The 22,288-nt window shown below is 39.9% G+C and overlaps 1 protein-coding gene across 1 annotated transcript; it reads left to right on the forward strand.

Moving 5' to 3' along the window:
• The first annotated feature begins 1,336 nt into the window (after nt 1-1,336).
• On the forward strand, nt 1,337-22,134 carry LOC122319573 (spidroin-1-like). The gene is made up of 3 exons (XM_043207019.1): nt 1,337-1,423; nt 21,441-21,975; nt 22,061-22,134. Exons 1-3 carry the CDS (start codon nt 1,337-1,339, stop codon nt 22,132-22,134), a joined length of 696 nt encoding a protein of 231 aa, XP_043062954.1.
• The last annotated feature ends 154 nt before the right edge of the window (nt 22,135-22,288 follow it).

The raw sequence follows: 22,288 nt of genomic DNA on the forward strand, positions 1-22,288 counted from the left end.
TCTGGCAGTGGTGGCTTTTATGGCTGTGCTATGTTGTCTTTGCTTTAATTTTCCGTACCTTCTTTTTTTTCTTTTTCTTTTGTTTTTGTAGTCATTTGTGAAAATATTGCCTAACAAAGCATTAATAAATGAGGCATTTAATTAATTGCCGAGCCGGGCTGCAATTTAATTATGTAACCTTAGCACCTCGGGCGTTCCTGGGTCTTTAACAGAATTTAAAGAGACTTAGGCTCTGCTGACAGCCAGAATCCGAGGAAAATACTTAACAAAATGTATAAGTCGTTAGTGACGATGTGTATATAAAATATATTGTTTTGGCGTGAATTTTTATAAAGACAAAAGTGTCGCATTATAAAATATATGAGCCCATTCAACAAAGGCTTAAAAACATATTTAATGTTACTAGACTTTCTAATCAACTCCTGCGTGTATTTTTGAAGTGTATAGCTTTGCAAATATGAGCGGCACAAAAGTAAATTGAATTGCATACAGAGACAAACACACAAGAGATGGCAAACGAGCGGGGTAAGCCCACTTGACAGCTGGTCACAAAAGCCAAGCAGATGGGTGGAGGTAAGGGTTTTATTTTGGCCCAAGGGTTGGGGTAATAAGTGCAGACGTCAACACTCGAAGCGATTGTTGTTTGTGGGCATTGCTTTGGCAAGGAAGTGAGCGAGTTTGCTGCCACAATAAGCAGCCATAGAACAGCTACCAAAGGGCATCGTTTACTTTGAATCGCACAGATAAAGTTACACTGCGAACTGTTGGGGTGTTGCTGGTGTACTGTTAAGTTAATGTTGGTGTATTGTTGGTGAAATTGTTGGTGAAATTGTTGGTGTGTGCGGAATAGTGTCGCGGAATTGTTACCGTAAAGTTAGAGTGTTATTGGTGTACTGTTGGTGTATTGTGGTAATATTGTTGGTGTATGTAGGTATTTAATTCACGAAAACCAGGATTTAATACAGTGCCATATCTTTTATAACGTAGCTTTTGTTCCAGTTCACTTTCCAGTTGTCATCCAGTAATTTCTACCAAAATCGTATACAAACACAGCAGCACTCCCGCAGCCAGAGCTCCAACGAAATCGAGGCAGTGTCGCAAGGAGGCGAATCGACCCGAGCTTAATGCCTAAGCCCGCTGCGACAGGACATTTAATCTCGTTGTATTAGTGGTGGTGTGAGGCAGGGGACACGACACGGACGCCACGCCACGCCACACGACACGACACGGGACTTAGAGGACCCAAAACCAAAAACCCCGCTGAAGGGAATGCGAATGGAAACTGGAACTTGGGAACTTGGGAACTTGGGAACTCGAACTCGAACTTGAACTGGGAATGGGACTGGGACTGGGAGTGGGAGTGGGACTTAAAGTGCCTCAAGTGGAGGCAAGTCAGCCGTGGCGAAGGACACCCGTCCAAAGGGTAATGCCTATACTTAGCCTGTTGCTGTTGCCGCTTTTATTGTAATTCTAGGAATTGTTATTTCTACTTTAACAAGCCAAAACCAAATCTCTGCCCTCCATTTACTTGGCCTCCCACATTGTTGTTCGTCTGTGTGTGTTTTTGTGTGTGTGTGTGCCGCATTCAGAGATGTCATGGGGCTAATGTGAAATCCGTACCGATTCCTTGAGGTTTGACGCAAATTGCCTTTGCTCGAGTGCAGAGTCTCGAGTATTTCCCACTCGAGGAGAATTTGAAATGCCAATGCTGCAAATTTTTGACACACTCTCGATGGTTTCTGTGTGCTCGACTTTCAAATGAGAAATTTTCAAGAGTCTCGTCTTGGCTCCAGTTGCAACCTGAGTAGCAACACTCAAATTAAAATGCATGTTGACTTTTTGCGTAAATATTTTTGGCTACGCATGTAAGCGAACTAGATGCAAACAGAGTTTCTCAACTTTTTGGCTTCTATGTGATTTTCATTACCCTGAGTGCTGCACAGCTGGCCAATGAAATATGAGCAGTCTTTACGGCCATTGGACGCATCTCAGTTGGCCAAAAGTGGCTTCGATTTGGGGTTTTCCACCGAACACAAGGAGAAAAACTAACTAAGACGTGTTAATAATTCCTTTTTATTTAAATGTGCAAAACCATTGTGTAGTCTTAAATACTATTTATTAATAAAGCTTAAAGGAAAATGTGTTATTTTTTGACTCAATGTATTGAGTCAATGGAAAATGCTTCATATATTAAACACAATTTGCTGTGATAAACATTGATTCGTTAACCCTTTTCGCTATCATTTTTCCTCTGTGATCAAACTGATTGCAAGCAGAGTAAACACATTTCTAGTCCAACTACTGGCAGGGCAAATACTCAAAGCTGGGGTACCAAATCAAATAAGATATCTCGCAGCAAATGAAAAACCCCTATCACACAAATAATGGCGTGAACAAGAGGCAATGAATATACGAAACTAATTTCCGGTCACCGACACAAACAAAAGCGCATCCAACCGGAAATCGAGTTAACCCGCAGGATAAAAGACCCCAAAAACACGCTGTGCGTGAGTCTAATTAGAATCAAGGTGGCTGGTGCAAAAAAATATATATACATATGTGTATATAGAATGGGGCTGGGTGAAAAGCGAAATGAAGACCATCTGCAGGATTTTGTGGGCGGGGAAAAGCTACCGGCTGATACTCCGCATATTGCGCAGTGAAGTTTTTACTACCGCCTCCGCGAAGCTCCAATGCTCGTTGCAAGTTTGTAAATAATGCATTTGCTGGCTGCACGCCCACACTTCGTATCTTTACATACACATGCACATGCAGCTATATGTGTGTGGCCGAAAAGGATGCACAGAACAGGACATTCGCCAGGATACTGGGGCAACAGGAACACCATGTGGCCGACAGGCAAGTGCGAAACTAACGAAACCAACGACGTGGCCAAAAGAACCCCAAAAAAATGTTGCCAGAGTGCAGTTCAAACTGCGATTACGCTTCTGCCATCCGCCGTTTTGTTGCACTCAATTTCTCTATACTTTTTCTTCTTTTTCCACTTTCTCCGTCTTACTCACCTCTCCCCCCTTGCTTTTTCGCTTTTGGCCCAGTTGCCAGCCATGAAATATGCATATTGTTGTTATTGCTCTTATGGCGAATGCACCTGGGAATCGCAGGTTGTATTCGGTTGCATCGCACTCAGGTGACAGCCGCACTCCATTCACTCAACTGGCTTGAATGCATTTGTGAGTGAGCTGAGTAGTTTCTAAATAAACATCAAGTTGAAGTTGTCTTAGTCAAACTTTCGTTGCCGCAAGATTGCTTTAGGCAACACAAATTAGCTGGTAATTGAGAAACATTTTGAAAACTCTATGCAACAGAAAATATTTTCACCAAACAAACTTTATAATATAATATATGTACATATATATATGGTATAAATCATATCATTTTAAGCAGAACCAAAAACTACTGCTTTCCTGATAAATCCAAAATCTCGTTTTTTGTTGAAGTTAAATTTCAGTCAAAAAACTTGTTTTCCACCGCATCCACCGCTTTTTTCCACCCAAAAAAAAGTGAAGCTTTTAGTAAGTGAAGATTGATTGTGTTTTGCATGTTGCATCCACGTTTTTTTCACTTAATGCTGCAAATTGCAGGGATGTAGAAAAAATACCCGTATCGCATTACACCGCATAGCGATGTCGAGTGAATTGAGTTACCTGTACCTTGTTTGCCGCCGCAGTTACAAGTGCATTCTGTATGCAACTGCCACTGCATTTGCATGCACTCCGCACGCTTTTATGCATTTCGCAGCGGATAAACATCCATTTGGCCCCTCGAGGGCAAGCAAAAGCAGCGGCAGTGGCTGAAATGTGACGTGAAAAATGCATTTCAATTTTAGTGCTGTGCTTTAAAACAAAGGCTAATTAATGGTCGGTTCACATATCTCTATGGGCGTGGCACGTACGCAGCTCTGCACATGGCCATGCCCACGCCCACGCCCACATGCACTCATCCAAATGAAGAGAGGTCCTGTTTGAGCCGTGGTCTCTAGGTCCTGGCGCTAGGCATTTTTGCAGCCCGCCGCTTCGGTCACCCAGTCCTTTATTAAAGTGTTTCCTGCATGAAAAGGACATCGCTGGCTGGCTGTTTGGTCGACTGGTTGGTTGGTTCGTTGGCTGGCGGTCTTCGAGTTGGGTTTGGGTTTGGGTTAGCCCATCCGTAAGTGGATGTAAGTGTGTGTGGAGAGAGAAGCAAAGCCTGGTAAAACATGACACACACATGTTCACTGGCTTAATTTCCGGTCTGTTGTTCACACAGTGAACTAATTAAAAGTTCAGACTACCTTCAGACCTTCAATATCTTAGGTCTTCACACGAATTTCAAGGCACTTCAATATTAAATTGAATTCGTTGTCTGCATTTTTGGATTAAAAACGAAATAAAATTTGTGGCAATTTTCCTTTGTTGCCTGTATCTATTACATAGTTGCTTTCGTTAGGTGCTTAGAAGATAAATATTTTTCAATTATTTTTTAGGAATTCTGAGAATTTTTCTGGGACAAAATGAATTTATTAATTGACCTTCTTTCTAAACTTTTGTGGCACACACTTAAACTTATTTTTCTGCGAACTATAGCTATACTGTTTTAACATATAGAAATGAAATTTTTGTTTGGCATTCATGTGAAAAAGAAATGTGATAGATATTTTTGTGGGTCATCATCAGGGAAGGAGATTCCCAAAATCAATGCCAGCACTAAAATGTTACCCACCTCACCCAAAATTCAATTGCCAGCGGCTGCTGCCTCACCCTCGCCCGCAAAAAACTTGGCCATATTTTTCACAGACATATTTGAAGGATAAAGTGGGTGGTTTGGGTTGGTGGAAGGCAGGGAAAACCAGGGGAAAACTCAATAAAATATGCTGGTGTTTGGTTAGCCGTGCTGCGCAGCCGGCTGAACATTTTTGCAGCTGCATCCAACGACAACCACAAAAACCTCGTCATGGCAACCAAAAGTTTCGACTGTGCCACATACGAACTCCTTCCTACGTACATATTTTCATATGTGGTCGTGGCGGCGGAAAAAAGTGAAAGTTGAATTATGATACCGGAGAGCTATGCCATAAGGTTAGCGTAAGCCGATTAACTAAAATTGAATTTTCAATTTGGCATTGATTGCACTCGCCATATTCTGGAAGAGTAACAAACAAAAAATAGGGTCCCTTTTTTCAATCCTTTTTGAAGTCCTGTGGCGAAAACAAAAGTGGTTAGTGTAATCAGGCTAAGTGGCTTTAAATTTATTGATTGAGCTGATTAAATAGCTTGAGCTTCGATTAAATAATACAACCGCAAATCTTTATAAGATCAAGGACTCCATCTCCATAAGCCAAAAAAAAGTCTCAAGTTTGAATTAAATGAAATTGGTCAACTGTAAAATGCTTAAATCCCCAAATTTAAAAGCAATTAAATTATTATCTTTGTTTTATTTTAATATAGTGCCAGCCAGTTTCAGTGAATCCTTTAAGCTGCACTTAAAAAACTAAGAAAAATAAATGCAAATCACAGCGCCGCAATAATATGGCATTTCTCAGAAAGGATTTTAACGCCCATACAAAAGTTTCTCAATTTTGCGACTTTTACCTTTGCCACAGCCCAGACATCCAATAGAATCCTAGCCTTATTTGCTGAGCTCGAGGTACGTGTTTAGTTTGGTTTTTAGTTTTGAAATAAAAGGACGAAAGAGAAACTTTTGTGCCGCAAATACTTTGACAACTTTGCTGACCGCCGTAAGAAGCTGACAAGCTGGCCGGGAAATGCGAAAGCGGTCGTCGGTCGGGGAAATTGTCAATTTGCTTTATCGCCTTAGAGGACCTGAAGCCACAAATTTATATGTATAGTATTTATTTGCGGGTTTTTCTTTGCACGTGGCCGCATTTCTCCATTTCTTTCTTTTACTTTTTCTCCGTCTGATTGTCTTATTATGCGTTATAAATCGCATGACGACTGTTAAACTGTCTTTGAATGCTATCAAAATCAGAGTGTATGCAAACGAGCATAAAAAAGCTTTTTAAAAAGTCGCCAAGTCACAAGAATAAGCACATACACACGCACACAAATATGTTTATGTAATTTGGGTTTTTCTCCTGTTTTTTTTGAGTCTGTCCCTTTTTGGCATTCTTGCTTCGTGCGTTCACATATATAAATATTTTTCACATTTTTCCTTTTTTAGAAATCAAATTAAAGGTATCCCATGTGTGCCCGTTTGGGTGGGTGTATTATGAAAATGCCATGAATTATCCGCGTATAAAAGTCATCATTAATTTCTCTGTGACGCTTTTTTGACAACCATTTTGGAATTTATTCACTCATTCATGAAGAGGCATCACAAACAGACTCCTGTTTCTTAGACCGAACCGAATTACGCATACTTCCGGCGGGTCTTTTATTCAGAAATAATAATCGGGGGTATTATAGCTATTATTGTGACTTTCTTTGTTCTATTATTAAACCTATATTTGTAGGAATTTATGTTGTGTAAATAGCATAACATTAATTACCAAGCACTAAGTATTCGCATAGCAAACCAATCCTATGTCCTGGCAATTTATGCCACCAATTACGGGGTAACTTTCATTCGACCCTTGCCACTAATTCATTTCCACTTATTCGTTATTCTTTTTTACGAGTTCATCAAAGTTGTGGTCGGTGCTTAAAGACTTTGGGCCATGTGACAAGGATAAACAAGGTCATAAAACAGCGTGGGCATATAAAAATGCGTCGAAGATTGCCGCAAAACGGCGCACAGATTCGTCCTGCGAGAAAAGCAGCTGCTGTTGCAGTAAAAGCGGTTAGAGCTGTAAGAGCGGTAGCGGTAACAATGCCTGGAAACGGTGTCTGGAATTTATTATGCATACGCCCTGTAGTGCATATTTGTAGCGTGATAAAATCAGTTAATAGTCGCATGAATAAAACATCGCACGAAAGCGATGGCGAAAACAAAAGCTCCTGCAGCTCGTGCAGGTGCAAATTTCCCGGCCAAAAACACCGGAAACTCTTCTAAGCCCTATCGGTTTCCGCCAGATCGCTGTGGCTAATAAAAAATTAGCGAAACAACTTCGCCGGCATTCTCAACGCAATCAGCTGACGGCTGAAACTAATTTACTTGTCACTTTTAATTATTGTTTACCATTAAGCGAAGCGTAAACCCGCCAAGGGGATGAATGCCGTTGCCGTAGAAGTTGCCTTTTGCCTTTCAGCTCGAGGCATATTATTAGACCATATAAATTCATGTCAGTCTACTTTCGGTATAATTAACTTTCATGTTTGTATTAGCCGGGGTCCGTGTAGGCCGTTCTAAAGTGTTGTTGCTTCCATCCAACCAACCAGCTAACCAACCAGCCAGTTAACCGGCCTTCCAACTAGATAACCAAGCATCCTGCTGATTGTTATTAGGCCATAGTCATACATTGTTGGCTTCTGTGGTTGCCCCGTTGTTGTATGCGAAAACATGTCCAAAACCTAATTGTCTGTCCCCACAAATGTGCGACCGACGTTCGGTCAATTAAGCCTCTGCGTACGAGCAGAGAAATTAACTTAAATTTTCAAATTGTTTAGCCAACAAAGCTGTGTACGCACCTCGGGCCAGTTCTGGTTAGTGCTGTTTACTGCACATTTAAGCCAGGTCCGCAAATTAAACTCTATTATTGTGGACGGCAGCGGGGAACATTGATAATTAGTGACAATGTCTGAACTATAAGTTCTACATAATTTATGCTATATAGCTATTGACATCGCTTAACAATTTGCCATCAGAAGTGTAAGGTCTACGTATTTCTCTATTTGAGTTGACCTTATTGCTGGTAATATTTATAAACTACTAAAAATACAGCTGTTAAAATGGTTATGGTTATAGGAATGGCAAAACAGCATTGGCTTTAGAGATTAAAATAAACCGAACATGTTCACCATTTGGCTTCCAAACAAGTGTTTTCAATAGCAGACATATGCATAAATGTGCAAAATTACTCGGTCATTCAAAAAACAAGTGACTGTTAAATAACCATGCAAGGATATTTTGTGAAAATGAAAAACCATGCTGTGAGGAATTTTTTTTATGGAATTTCTAGGATTACAATTACAATTTTCGGAATAGCGAACTGGCGTGGCAGACACAGACAAAATATTATTGAAATATTTCAGGCTCCACTTGTTTTTATGGGCAGAACGAAACCGGATATGATTTGTTGTTCGATTTGCCTTGTGGTTGTCGACATTGCAGTTTTGATTTCCGTATTCTGCTGATTTTAAATATAATATTTTATCATGTGGGCGAGTGGCCATCAATATTCACATCGATGCACGGTTAAAGCCGCAAATTTAAATCTCAGTTGGCCGCTTGAACTGCAAAATGCCCGTGAATATAAATGTGATATTTTCGGATAGCAAGGATTTGTTATATCCTTGGTGATTACAACGCATGCAGTCCATTAACCAATGCGATTTGCAATCGGAATGTGAACTGAAACGGGAAATGTATCCATTTACTCGCCTGTGCATATCGCAGATTCTCTGGGATCGACACCGTGAATAAACAAATGTGCGTGCATGTGAGGCAAAGCAAACAGACTTAGAAAAACATTGAAGGCAAACAGCGGGGAGTGGGAAAACATGTGTACTATGGCCTCAGTGCTTGCCAGCCACCCACCATGATTTTCCACTTGCAATTTTTCACCTTCACCCCCCACCCTCCCAAAAGCTCTCACATTTTATGCAGCATACTTTCTGGCGTTATTTATAAAGAAGCGGAATAAACTGCAGCAAGGATGTAGCCAAATGGATGGAGAGACATGCACGAGGGCAAGGGCAAGTGATTTTGCCAACTCGTCTGGCCCTTTTGATGACCTTTGCGATTTAGCCTTGTCATTCGTTTCAGAGCATCTACGACTAGTTTGCTAATTGAACAAATATTTATTAATAGACCGCTCACTTATTAGTTTCGATTATGGCAACCTTTGGCAAGGTTGCGAAAGTTATTGATGCATTATAAAACCATAACATCGAGGTCGAATCACTCAAAAAGCTTCAGACTACACGGGAACTTAAAATAAATGAATTGATTGAATTACTGATTAGAAAGAAGTGCCCTTGAACTTTACATTCCTGCCTTTTGATGAGTTAAAGTTCCGGGAAACTACTATGCAAATGGCTACAATATTCAAAATTCAAATGAACAAGTTTAAGATATTGGCATTGATATAAATTGAATTCGTTAAATTTTTGTAATTCGATTGACAGATTTGAGTAGCATGAAGCTTATACATATAGATATATGTACGTAGATTCTATAAAAAGTAATCTGAAATAAAATCCTGTTTAGGATATATAGTTGGTTCAAAATTTCAAAAATAAGTGCTCAGTTTAAAATGGTAAAATATCGTAGTCTTTCCGCGAAAGTTATATTAACAAAATTTACATAAGTTCTTTAAGAGCATATATTTATAGACATCCCACAGAGATTGTCATAGCGTAGAATAGAAATAAGGTATTTTAGGTAGTAAGGTGAAATAGATGCTATTCAGGGGTATCGATTTTCACTGACCCATTGATCGCTTATTTATAGCCGACGCATTGTCAGCGAAATCAAAGGGCAGACAGTAATCAGTGCTGTCTAATGCCGCTCACGGCGGATGGCGAACAATAACGGCAAACTTTGGCGTCGCAGGACATCGTCAGGATATCGTTGCCACTGTGCCCGTGGAGACTTTAACCTGACCACAGTTCATGTGTGGCATAAAAATTACGAACTAATTAAATACAGCAGATATATTTGCGTCACGTGCGCGACGCGTCTGGCAGACGAATAGGTTTGGTCCACCTGTTCAATGTTCAATGTTTAATGTGCAAATAAAAGGGCGTCAATGTTCTCAGTGGGCATACTAATTGCAGTAGACGAGGTCTACCCAAAAATTCCGACTGGGTAATTGCCAGTTTTCCATTACTTTTCCTTTGAGGCAAGCAAACAGCTGAAAACAGCTGCAAAGAAAGTGGCGCCCAACGCACATTTACATACCCGAAAAAAGATAACTCTGCGAGTGTGACATTGACTGAGAGACCCACTTCTGGGAACCGGCGGAGCGTCCTTCACCCACTTCCCCACCCGCCCCCGCTGCGCCCCACCGACAACAAACTGTTGCTTCTCAGCTGTTTTAGTACAGCATTTTCCCCTACTCAACGCATGCGCAAAGAACATATCCCGTTTAGTACGTCGCTTAAGGGGCATTTCCCCAATTTTGCGCAACAGTTTGGGTCATTTTCTTGGGTTTGATTGGGACTTTTTCGAGCTGTTGCTTCGCGGCACGGAGCATTCGACTTTCCGGCGGAGTCGCAGCACATTCAGTCTGTTTAGGGACTTTACGGCGTGCGAACGTGTGGCAGCGAAATTCTAGAGGACACCCACACACTCACACAGCGAATTCTAAGAGCCAACGGTGCGGATACGCAACGGTCAGCGCATATACACATACACACACACACAAACACACAGACACACGTGTAGCCAGGTAAAGCACTCGCATCCTGTTGGTGTACACCTGTATTGTGTGTGTATGTGTGCGTGCTGCATATAAACGCGTTTAATTAATGTGAAAGTGTCGTCGGCGCTGCCGTTTTTCTTTGTACCAAATGTTGAACGTTCAGCACACGCTTTTAGAATCGCATAACCGTTAGCCGTTAACCGTTGAGTGTGCCGTTCATTTTCCGTTGGGCGATTATCAAGTGCTAAAAAAACGTTGAATTGATTTCGCGAGTTTTCCTTGCGTTTACACGAAACTTTCCCAGGCAGCGGTAAAGCGAAAGAAAACTCACTTCAAGTTCAATTTTTGTGCAAAAACTTAACTCACATAAAGTGCCAGTAAAAGAAAAAATATATTTTTGATTCGCTTAGGTTCAAAACATTTTTATATTACAAATAAATCGGTTACAAAATAACAAAAAAGTTAATAGGTTTTCTATTCAATGAATCAAAGTGGCTTTTAAAATTTACCTAGAATAGAATTTCATGATTTTTGAATAAAAAGTTTGTCAAAATGAATGAAATGAAGAATATTAAAAGTTAAACAAATAATTCCACTTCATTGCGCAACTGAATTTAAGTCGAATCTATTCTTATTCCATTACACTGTTGAGGTCAAAAAGAAATTGAATATTCTCTCTTATATTTAACAGCCAAGAACAGTGGTTTTAATTTCAATTTTCTGAATTATTTTGCGATTTTCGCAAAGTTAAATATCGCATTGGAAAATAAACTTAAAGTTACTCCTCTCTATATAGCAGTCATAAAAGTGAAAATGTATTTTTTATTTGCCACAGCTCGGCGGTCTTGGTTTTGCATTGTGATCCGTGCGGCATACCTGGTCATTTCAGGTGAGTGAACAACTCGCATTAAGGGGGGAAAACTGACTGGAAAAACCCTGAAAACCACATTCAAAATGTTTGAACTTTCCAAGAGCTTTCACTGGGTATTTCGACTTTGTCCTTTGATTTTCAGCTGCCAAAATGCATTAAAGTCGCAACCATAAACGCAACTAATTAAAAAGTACTCGCAGGCTACGAGTCAAGTGCTGTGTGCCATAAAAACTGTTTGCAACTAATTAAATTGTGATTATTTGAGGAATTCCGAGTGAATTTGATGCTCGCACTGACATGTGTCTGATGGAAAATCTTAATAATGTGTGAAGGGCAACTTTAATTGACCTTGTGTGTGCGAAATATTTTTGATAATGAAGCTCAAAAGTAGTAGTAGTTGTCTTTTGCAACCTACATTAATTGGATGTGATTAGCTTTGTTTGCTTTGTACTTGCAGTTTGCGAATATATACGTGAATTTAAGGTGTAATGTATATTTAATCAAAAGAAATTGTTTTACTTAATTGGAAACTGATTAGATAATAACAGTTGAGTTGAGTGGCGGACAGTGGCATAATATTTTTCGTTTTCTGCTTTGTAAATCATTTTGGTACCTCTGAATTAAAACCAAATTCATAGCTTAATCCTTTTTTATTTGGTAGCTATTAATTAAAGTGAAACTACAAAATTGTGGCGTACCTGATCTACTTACCTTTTACCTCAACTAATGACCTTTATTTTTTAACACGGCTCTAACTGCCCTTCAAGTATATTTAGGTCATTGCAAAAACTCGGCTATTATAATTCAGTTCTGCACATTTAACAAAAGGAAAACAATTTGCTTGAAATTGGATCCAATCCTGCTGCAATTTTCCATCTCAATGCAATAGTTTCTGCATCAACTTTAGCCACTCGAGAACTGGCCGTTAGTAGTTGACTTTTCTTCCTTTTTTCTGCGTAAAATTCCACTTGAAACTTATGCAAATTTCTGGCTTAAAATTTAGCCTGCAAGTCAAATCAAAAGTTATAAGTAGATGTGAAAGCTGCGTGGAGAGTGCAAATGGGAAACTTCTGGATGTTGCCAATTTTAAGTGATTTTAAATAACTACAGGCAACTCCAACTAAGGAAGGAACGTGAATTTATGAAAAAATGAAGGAAAAGCGTGTAATGACATAATAGTGTAATGTCTTTTGCCCGCCGACAAAGGACAATAACTCAACATCAGCGACAGCTTCAAGGACTTTTTCTGAGTTCTGGCTTTGTAATTTAAAATAATTTCCACAGTGCCCCCTAAATGCCATTAAGCATTAAGTCAACTGAGCACTGAGGTGGGGGAAAACTTTCTGCGCTGGATGTATGTTTTGTGTTTTCTTGTTTTTGTGTGCGGATGGCCTGGTTTGTTGTTTGTTTTCTTCCCTTTTTTGCTATGTATTTTTTGCTGCATTTATGCACATAATTGAGCGTTGAAATTAATGGCACAGACAGCTACATTTTTCTGCAACCTCATGTTTTCTCCCTGAAGTTTGCACTGGAGATACAATCCACATTACTTATGTACTCAGATTACAAGAATGCGAAATCATTTTTTTTTAATATACAATGTAACGAAGAACGGACTCGTTTTTAAAATTAAAATGCCACAAAAAGTAAAGACAAGCTGAATTTTCGGTGGCACATATAATATATTACAACAGCATTCCTGTTACACGTTTTTGAATGGTTTTTAATAAAATCAAATATTCAATAAAATTTTTACATACTTATGGGCATCGTATCTAAATTTTCAGAAAGGCTTAAGAAGAACTCAAAGTTTTTATAGTTCTACATTTTTGGAATTAACATAGATGATTTTTAAAACAATTCTAATGCAATACCTTTAGCTTCAACATGCCCAGTTTCACCCTTTATTTATTTGTACACTTTTGTTGAGTAAATAACACACTTTTGTGCCACAATTCTGCTCGATTAGTTTGTGGCCCACACGCTCTGCGAACGCCCATGCAATTCGAAATGTATTTGCCACATTTGACACTATGGCAATTTGCATTTCATTGTCGCCTGGCAAACTGAAATGCATCATTTTGCATTGGCATTTTTGGAACATTTTTGCCATTGAGCGTGCAGTGCGCACAAAATTAATTAGGAATCCTTGTCGATGTGGCTGCCACATTTGGAAGTCGAATGTGGTTGTGGCACTTGCAGTTTCAAAGGTTTTTATTTACCAAACCTACGAAATATTCGAACTATAAATATTTTTTGGTAAATTATTTCCTTTTTTCATAAAATGTGTTTTAACTGGTAATTGGAAACGTGGTAACGCATTGAAAAGTGTTAAACTATGGCGTATTTTATTTCTTTAAATTTCAGTTCAATTTGAAATATTTGGCAGGAGCATGTCTGCAAAAGTTTAGCTCATTAAATTTGTAATTTAACCATGCTACATTGATATCAAATCAAAATTGAATAAATGAGATATCTGCCGAATGCAACGGCACACTAAAATTCATGTTGCGTGAGCACTGAAGCACTAATAAGCAATCAAATTGGATTGCCCCAGCATATCCCTGCCTGCGAACATCCTGTTAACACGATTGTAGCACTGGGTTAAGCCGTTAAATACCCGAGCGTAGCGGCTTTATTGAAAACTGATTACTCAGGCAGCAAGGATCCGGGTTGCTGGCCAAAAGCCATAGACAAACATATTAACGCACGGGGGCAACGAAGCCTGACTTTGACGCATATTGGCCTGGCAATTAATCCGCCTAGCCAAACAAATGGCAACATATTGTGCTCACGCACGCATGAGAATAACAAAAACATCTCAGGACCAAAAACTCCTGCTCAACCCAAATTAATTGACCATTCGAAGGAATTGTTTCGTTACTTTTTGGGGGGGGGGTTTTTCTCGAACTAGCTTGGAGCCCAGTAATTAGGTTTCCTTGTGGCACTAATTTCATTTCGGTCGATGAAAACAGTTTACAATCCTTGGTGGCTCATAATTATGCCACGATTGTGTCTCTTTTGCTGGCGTTGCAGTTACCACTTGGCCAACGCAATTCAATTATGAATCCTCATCGGTCGCACTTAGCCAAAGTCTTAAGATGCCTTTGTTTGCCACACACTCGATTTCCATTCAATTTTCAAGTGGCCACTGCGGCGCCTGGCTAAACAAATTACGCAAAAGATTTAATTAAGCAGCGTTAATGCCTCAGTGACAGCAGCTCTGCTCCCCGGGCTCGTTCACGTGCCGTATACGTAATATGCAAATGCTCCAATGGCCCGAGGGCACTGCCAAATGGGGGATAAGCTCCACTTCGTTCTGCTCTGTTCCGTCTGTTCCTGCTGTTCCTACTGTTCCCGTGTATTGAACTCTCGCCTCTCAGCTTCCTCTACGTACGTATCTCCTACGGGGCTTGTACCCTTTATAATGGACCGAGATTATTGCCCAACCCATTGAGATCCTCGGGTTCATCTGAAGCAGATGCTTGGGGAGTGAAGGTAATTAGCATTGCAGCATTGCAGCAGGTGCAACCGCAGCAGTTGTCGTTAGACGGCAAGAAATGCGAATGGAAATTGCTGGAAAGTATGCAATGAATATTCCTTCATCTGCTCCTGCCCAGAAGCGTTGCAAACGTAGATGACTTGCAACGGGGGAGCAACTTTGCTTCCACTTCTGTTCTTCATCCGGCACGCCAACGCATTTGTTGCTGAATGTGAAATACGAAACTTCGTTACACTCGGCAAATGAAAGGTATACTAAGCAAAATGTTCATAGATTTGATTTACTTGATTTCCTGGGGAAATATACTAGAATTGAATGAAGCACAAAAAAAGAATATAATTTGTTTCATAATTTTTTCGATATCCTTCGTAAGTCAAATGCCAATAACTAAAAATAAACTCAAATGCCAACCATCATCGGTCGCTTTGAACTTAACTGGCAAGTAACCCCAGATTTTACACAGTTTTTGTATTTAAGTCTTCAAAAAATATCCTTGACTCCCAGGACGAATTCCGTTGCTGTGCATGGCTTTTGTCCTGCTCGGCAGGCGAACAATAAATGAGGCAAAGGCAAACAAAAGATGGGCCTTTACTGACACACAGCTACGTATGAATGTCCTGGCTGAGCGTGTGTGTGTGTGTTGGTGCGGCTAAAGGACCATCGTATCTGCTTTTCTTTTCCCTTTTTTCTAATTGAGCCATCTGTGTGTGCGTGCGTCTGCCATCGTTTGTTTTGGCCACTGTGCGTGATGTGCCTGTGTGGGTGTGAGTATGGGTGTGTGTTTGTCTTCAATCAGCGCTTGAGTTGGCAACATGTTGTTGTTTCCACTGCCTTGTTGCCCATCTTCGTCTGACTTTCGGCTAAAAATATTTAACTCACATTGCTCGCTGGCTGTAACGTTAAATACACAAACGAACACACACATAAAGCAGAGGCCCGAATTTTGTCAAATTTAACACAGGAAAATCTCGCGCTTTCCCTCTCAGTTGGTCCAAAAATAATGGCCCGAGTTCCAGGAGCTGTGTTGTGTTTGCGCAACGCTTTTATCATTTAATTTTGGATACTTCAGTTGGGGTGCGTGCCGAAGACGAAATCAATAAAACCGGCAAGAGTCCACGTGTTCTGGCCACGAACGGTTCGCATTAACGGATTTTCACTGCACCCGAAACGAGGCAACCGCTAGCATTTATGAAATTCAAATGGAAATGACATTTATTAGGAACCCGAGCTGATCAATGGATTAGATATCACCGCCATTATTACTCCAATTATACGACCACATTGAGCGGCGATTAAAGCTGCCACTCGGCGAGCGAATAATGATGGGAAAATATTGCTTTAAATGCGATACCCACTCGACAGATTCTGCATATTTTATGAATTATATTAAATTAATTTTATTCATAATGCTTACATAAGCCGGCGTGTGATTTGATTTATTACCAGCGCATAAGGCTTTAATTAACTTGATTCTGTTTTGTCAATGTTATGCACGGCGGAGTTTTACAAACCATAATTAAATTTTAAAACAAATATATGACAGTCTGCTCGCAAAGCATTTATTTGAATAATGTGCTCGTAGTTATGTTGCTTTTTTCTATTTGTTTGCTAGGTAATTACATTTTTATACCCGTTACTAGAAGAGTACTAGGGTATACTAGATTCGTTGAAAAGTATGTAACAGACGGAAGGAAGCGTTTCCAACCATATAAAGTATATATATTCTTAATCAGGATCAATAGCCAAGTCGATCTGGGCATATCCGTTTGTCCGTCTGTATGAACGTCGAGATATCAGGACCCGCAGGGTATTATCATCACAGCATTCAAAATATATCTCCAAATATGAAATGTCATACCTCGTTCAGTTCGTAACTAAATTTCCAATCGAACTGTGTTTTCAAAAAAAAATTAAATTTTTTTCACATTTTTTGCAATTTTTGATGATGATTTTGGATTTTTGCCAAAAATCGCTTATTTGCGCTTATAAATATCAGTATTTTGATCAGAACATTTGAAATATATCTCCAAATATGGAATATTTTCGTAATAAAATTTCCTATCAAACTGTGTTTTCAAAAAAAAAAAATTTTTTTTTTCAAATTTTTTGCAATTTTTGATGATAATTTTTTAATCTTGGCCGAAAATCGTTTTTCTGGTTTTTGTGACTATAAATATGAGTATTTTAATCACAGCATTCGAAATATTGGTCCGAATATGGAATGTCATTCCTCGTTGAGTTCGTAATTAAATTTCCAATCGAACTGTGTTTTCAAAAAAAATTATATTTTTTTTCACATTTTTTGCAATTTTTGATGATCATTTTTGAATCTTGGCCGAAAATCGTTTTTCTGGTTTTTGTGACTATAAATATCAGTATTTTCATCACAGCATTCGAAATATTGGTCCGAATATGAAATGTCATACCTCGTTGAGTTCGTAATTAAATTTCCAATCGAACTGTGTTTTAAAAAAAAAACAAGAGAGAACGCTATAGTCGAGTTCCCCGACTATCTGATACCCGTTACTCAGCTAGTCTAAGTGCGAAGGACAGTTTTTGGCGGTTTGTGGGCGTTAGAGTGGGCGTGGCCAAAAGTTTTTTGGCAAATAGATAGAAATTTACAAGACTAATACAAAAATGAAAAAATATCAAAACATTTTTCAAAAGTGTGGGCGTGGCAGCTTTGGGCGGTTTGTGGGCGTTAGAGTGGGCGTGGCCAAAAGTTTTTTAGCAAATAGATAGAAATTTACAAGACTAATACAAATATGAAAAAATATCGAAACATTTTTCAAAAGTGTGGGCGTGGCAGCTTTGGGCGGTTTGTGGGCGTTAGAGTGGGCGTGGCAAAAAGTATTTTTGCAAATCGATAGAAATTTACAAGACCAATACAAAAATGAAAAAATATTAAAACATTTTTCAAAAATGTGGGCGTGGCAGTTTTGGGCGGTTTGTGGGCGTTAGAGTGGGCGTGGCAACCTGAATCGACAAACTTGCGCTGCGTCTATGTCCCTGGAGTCTGTATACTTAATCTCAACTTTCTAGCTTTTGTAGTTCCTGAGATCTCGACGTTCATACGGACAGACGGACAGACGGACAGACGGACGGACAGACGGACATGGCCAAATCGACTCGGCTATTGATCCTGATCAAGAATATATATACTTTATATGGTCGGAAACGCTTCCTTCTGCCTGTTACATACTTTTCAACGAATCTAGTATACCCTTTTACTCTACGAGTAACGGGTATAATTATATTTTTTTCACATTTTTTGCAATTTTTGATGATGATTTTGGATTTTTGCCGAAAATCGATTTTCTGTGTTTTTGCGCTTATAAATATGAGTATTTTGATCAGAACATTCAAAATATAGCTCCGAATATGGAATGTCATACCTCGTTGAGTTCGTAATTAAATTTCCTATCAAACTGTGTTTTCAAAAAAAAAAAAAATTTTTTTTCACATTTTTTGCAATTTTTGATGATGATTTTGGATTTTTGCCGAAAATCGATTTTATGTGTTTTTGCGCTTATAAATATCAGTATTTTGATCAGAATATTCAAAATATATCTCCAAATATGGAATGTCATACCTCGTTGAGTTTGTAATTAAATTTTCAATCGAACTGTGTTTTCAAAAAAAAATGATATTTTTTTCACATTTTTTGCAATTTTTGATGATGATTTTGGATTGTGGCAGTATTTTGATCAGAACATTTGAAATATATCTCCAAATATGGAATATTTTCGTAATAAAATTTCCTATCAAACTGTGTTTTCAAAAAAAAAAAATTTTTTTTTTCAAATTTTTTGCAATTTTTGATGATAATTTTTTAATCTTGGCCGAAAATCGTTTTTCTGGTTTTTGTGACTATAAATATCAGTATTTTCATCACAGCATTCGAAATATTGGTCCGAATATGGAATGTCATACCTCGTTGAGTTCGTAATTAAATTTCCAATCGAAGTGTGTTTTCAAAAAAAAAATATTTTTTTTCACATCTTTTGCAATTTTTGATGATGATACCCCTTACAAAAAATACGAAAATTTGGCCAAAAATTATTTTAACAAAGTCGGTCAAAAAGTGATTAGGTTGGTTAGTATTGGTAATTAGGAGTACAAAAATGTTATTCTTTTTCTCTTCGCACTTTCACTAGCTGAGTAACGGGTACCAGATTGTCGGGGAAGGCGACCATAGCGTTCTCTCTTGTTTTACTAAATGGGATTGGAAAATTTACTTACTAGAACATTTATTAAAATACCTTTGGGATAATTTTATTTAAAAAAAGTCTATGACTTCCTTTCGAATGACTTAAACTAAAAAGACTTGCCGCAAATGTAGAACAAATTCCTAGAAAATGTGAAAAAGATTCCATTGGAATTAAATGTAAGTTGCCCCGGGAAAAATATCTTTTGGTATAAATTTGATTCAAAAATTTTTCGTAAGCGGTCTAGAAGCCACTAGAATATTCCGAAATGCTCGTAGATTGAATAGAATGCCATAAAAGCCAACCGCATTTATTCGCTACGCTTAACCGTCTTAAATATTTAAGCTTGTTTGCCCTCAATTGCAAAATGCTGACCTAGAAAGCTGCCTCCGCCAATCGTCTTCCGCCGGACAACGTCCTCCGAATCCTGTCCGCCGTATTCTGTCAGCCGTCATCAGTCCGTGTCCGGTGTCTGGAGTCCTTCGGATGTCCTGCTGTCCAGTCGTCCGTCGTTTTGTCGGCGGATACTTTGTTCGCAGTGGCATATGGTCTGCATGGTCTAGATGGCCAACGTTAAGCACACAATGCGGTCTTCTGGGCTTCTGGGCGCTCATACTTTATTTATTTACCATCAACACAATTTATTTAACGTAACGTAAAAATTTCACGCCACATTGCAAAGGTCCGGGGCGAGTGAACATTTTCCACTAAATAGTTTTACGTTTCCTGGCAAATTGATGTAGCCTCGTTGGCTTCCAAAGTCCTTGTGCTCCTTTCCAACCGAGCTAGACAACAAAACGAAAAAAAAAAAATGGAAAGTAGGATGTCTCAAGTCATTTTGTTGGCTTTCCTCTGGGCTTCGGGTCGAGCATCTTGCCAAAATGTTTACTTGCATTGAATAATTCAGTCGGCAAAGAATATACACCAAAGAGTAGACATGCCCCCGGGGGCGGGGGAAAAGTTGTCGGAAAAGCCGGAAAAGCGGAAAAGTCGTCGTCGGGCCACATGGCTGCTGTGAGTGCAGTCAGAATTCTAGATATGTGCCAGACAGTTTGACACATGCTTGCCAAGTCGAATTGCATTAGGCTTCCATTTGGGCAATTGCCAAATAGTCATGCAAAAATACTTTGCTCTGTGTGTGGCTGTCGCTATTTCCAGCAATTAATAAAGTGATTACGCTTCAAGCGCATTTTCATGAAAAGTTGTCGCCAACAATCACACGACCTTCTACAAATTCAGCCAAATTGAATGAATGGCCAGGACCAAGCTCATTTAACTTTTTAATTGTGCCGTTTTGTGGGAGGCAGCCAAAAGAATTCCACGGCGGTGGTAACTTTAAATTTACAGCATTTTTAAGCCCATCTCCAAAGTTTAAATGAAATATAATTATGCAAAAAAACATCCTTATTATGTTAACACTTTTGACAACATAAAAATATCTCCCATTAAGTGTGAACTCTTTATTTCGAATATGTTTAATTGATGTAAATCCAATGTGCATTTTTTTAACCCACTTAATCGGATTATGGTCAGCTTATGGTGGAGTAAATGCATACGAATTGCAGAAACTATTGACTTTGTTCTGTTGCCCATCAGCGATAATAAGGCAATTGATAGCTAGCACTTAAATGTTCATAACATTTAGAATTTTTTTAATTGAATAAAGTTTGCTTCAATTTGTGGACGTGCAAAATGCAACGAGAATGCTTTTGGGCTTAGAGCATAACGAAAAATAACATTGAGTTATAATCGTTTAATTAAAATAAATATTTACGCAAAAACAGAGCTTATAAATGTTTTGGCAAAATTTTAAACTGTTTAGAGTTGCCGAATAAATAAATATAGAAAATGTAGTTTCAATGATTGCCTGTCAACTTTTGTGCTGCACACAAATGCAGTTTGTTAGCCATTGAAATATAATATCTATAAATATGCCCAGAATTATTCTTGCTAATTAGAGACGCGTTCGGTGGGCTTGGCTCAAATATTTTGCTTCAGTAAAACTTAAGTCGCAACTAACTGGTGAAAATAAATGACGAGTATTTCCGGGGGAATTGTGAATAGAATAAACCCACCATGACTTGGCAGCAAAATTTAAACTCGCCCCCTTGCCTTTGGGGGTTAATGAGTGTATAAATTGAGCACAAAAGCCAGGCCAAGCAATAAGCGCATTAATTGCCAGTGCTGAAAAGTACCGGGATAAATGGTCGCCTGGGCAACGGGGCGTATGAGCGATGTCAAGTGGCCGCAATTAAAGTGAAATTAGCCACTCTAGCGGTTTCTCCGCTTTTCGTTTTTTTTCGGTTTCCCTCTTTCCAGGAAGCGCCAATAAGAGCCAGAGGAGCACATCTGGAGGAGAGCACTCCTGGCCCATATTAGACATCAAAGACGGCAACAACGGCGGCCAGAATTTTCTCACGTTTGGATAGTGTCGAGGAGGTGCAACGCGGTCGCAGTGGCAGCGCTGTGGGAATAACGCCGCCGGGCGGACCAGGTGCGGCATCTGCCGGTGTGGGATCAGGATCGGGAGCAGGAGCAGGAGCAGGAGCGGGTACGGTGGCAGCGGCAGTGGTGTCAACGGGTTCACCGGCCAGGAGTGGCCAGCAGCAGTACGTCGTTGGTGGCGGTGGCATCGGCGGCATCGGCGTCGGCGGCGGTGGAGGAGGCGTGGCGGGTGCGGCTGCTGTGGGCGTGGCAGGTGCAGGAGGCGTGGCAGCGGTACGACAACGCAGCGCCAGCACGGTGCTCGACATCAATTTGCCGCAGCGCAAAGTGTCCGTTGGCGGCGGCTTGGCCGGACCACCATCTCCAGTTGTACGGAATGGTTTCAGTGTCTATGATCCGCCGCAATCATTGATTTCCAGCCGGCACGCCAACTTTAATGGCCAGGGTGTGGTTGGGGGCGGGCCAGCAGGTGCAGCAGCAGGTGTAGTAGCAGCCGGTGGCACAGCATCCGGCGTTGGAATAGCGACCACTAATCGCGGACGTCTGTCCATCAGCGCGGCATCAGGCGGGCCACTCATCGCATCATCATCATCTCAGCTATCCGGGGGAGCAGCAGGAGCGGGATTAAGTGCAACGACAGGTGGTGCTAGTGCAGTATCGGGTGCAACACTCGGTGAACCAGCGGGCGGAAGTGGATCGGCGCCCACCATCGGCGGCACCGCACCCATCCAGGCGGGACCCAAGCGACAGGGCAGCTTCTCGAATGTCTTCTCAAAGCTAAT

This window comes from Drosophila yakuba, chromosome 3L (genome assembly GCF_016746365.2).
Source record: "Drosophila yakuba strain Tai18E2 chromosome 3L, Prin_Dyak_Tai18E2_2.1, whole genome shotgun sequence".
In the NCBI taxonomy this organism is placed as follows: Eukaryota; Metazoa; Arthropoda; class Insecta; order Diptera; family Drosophilidae; genus Drosophila; species Drosophila yakuba.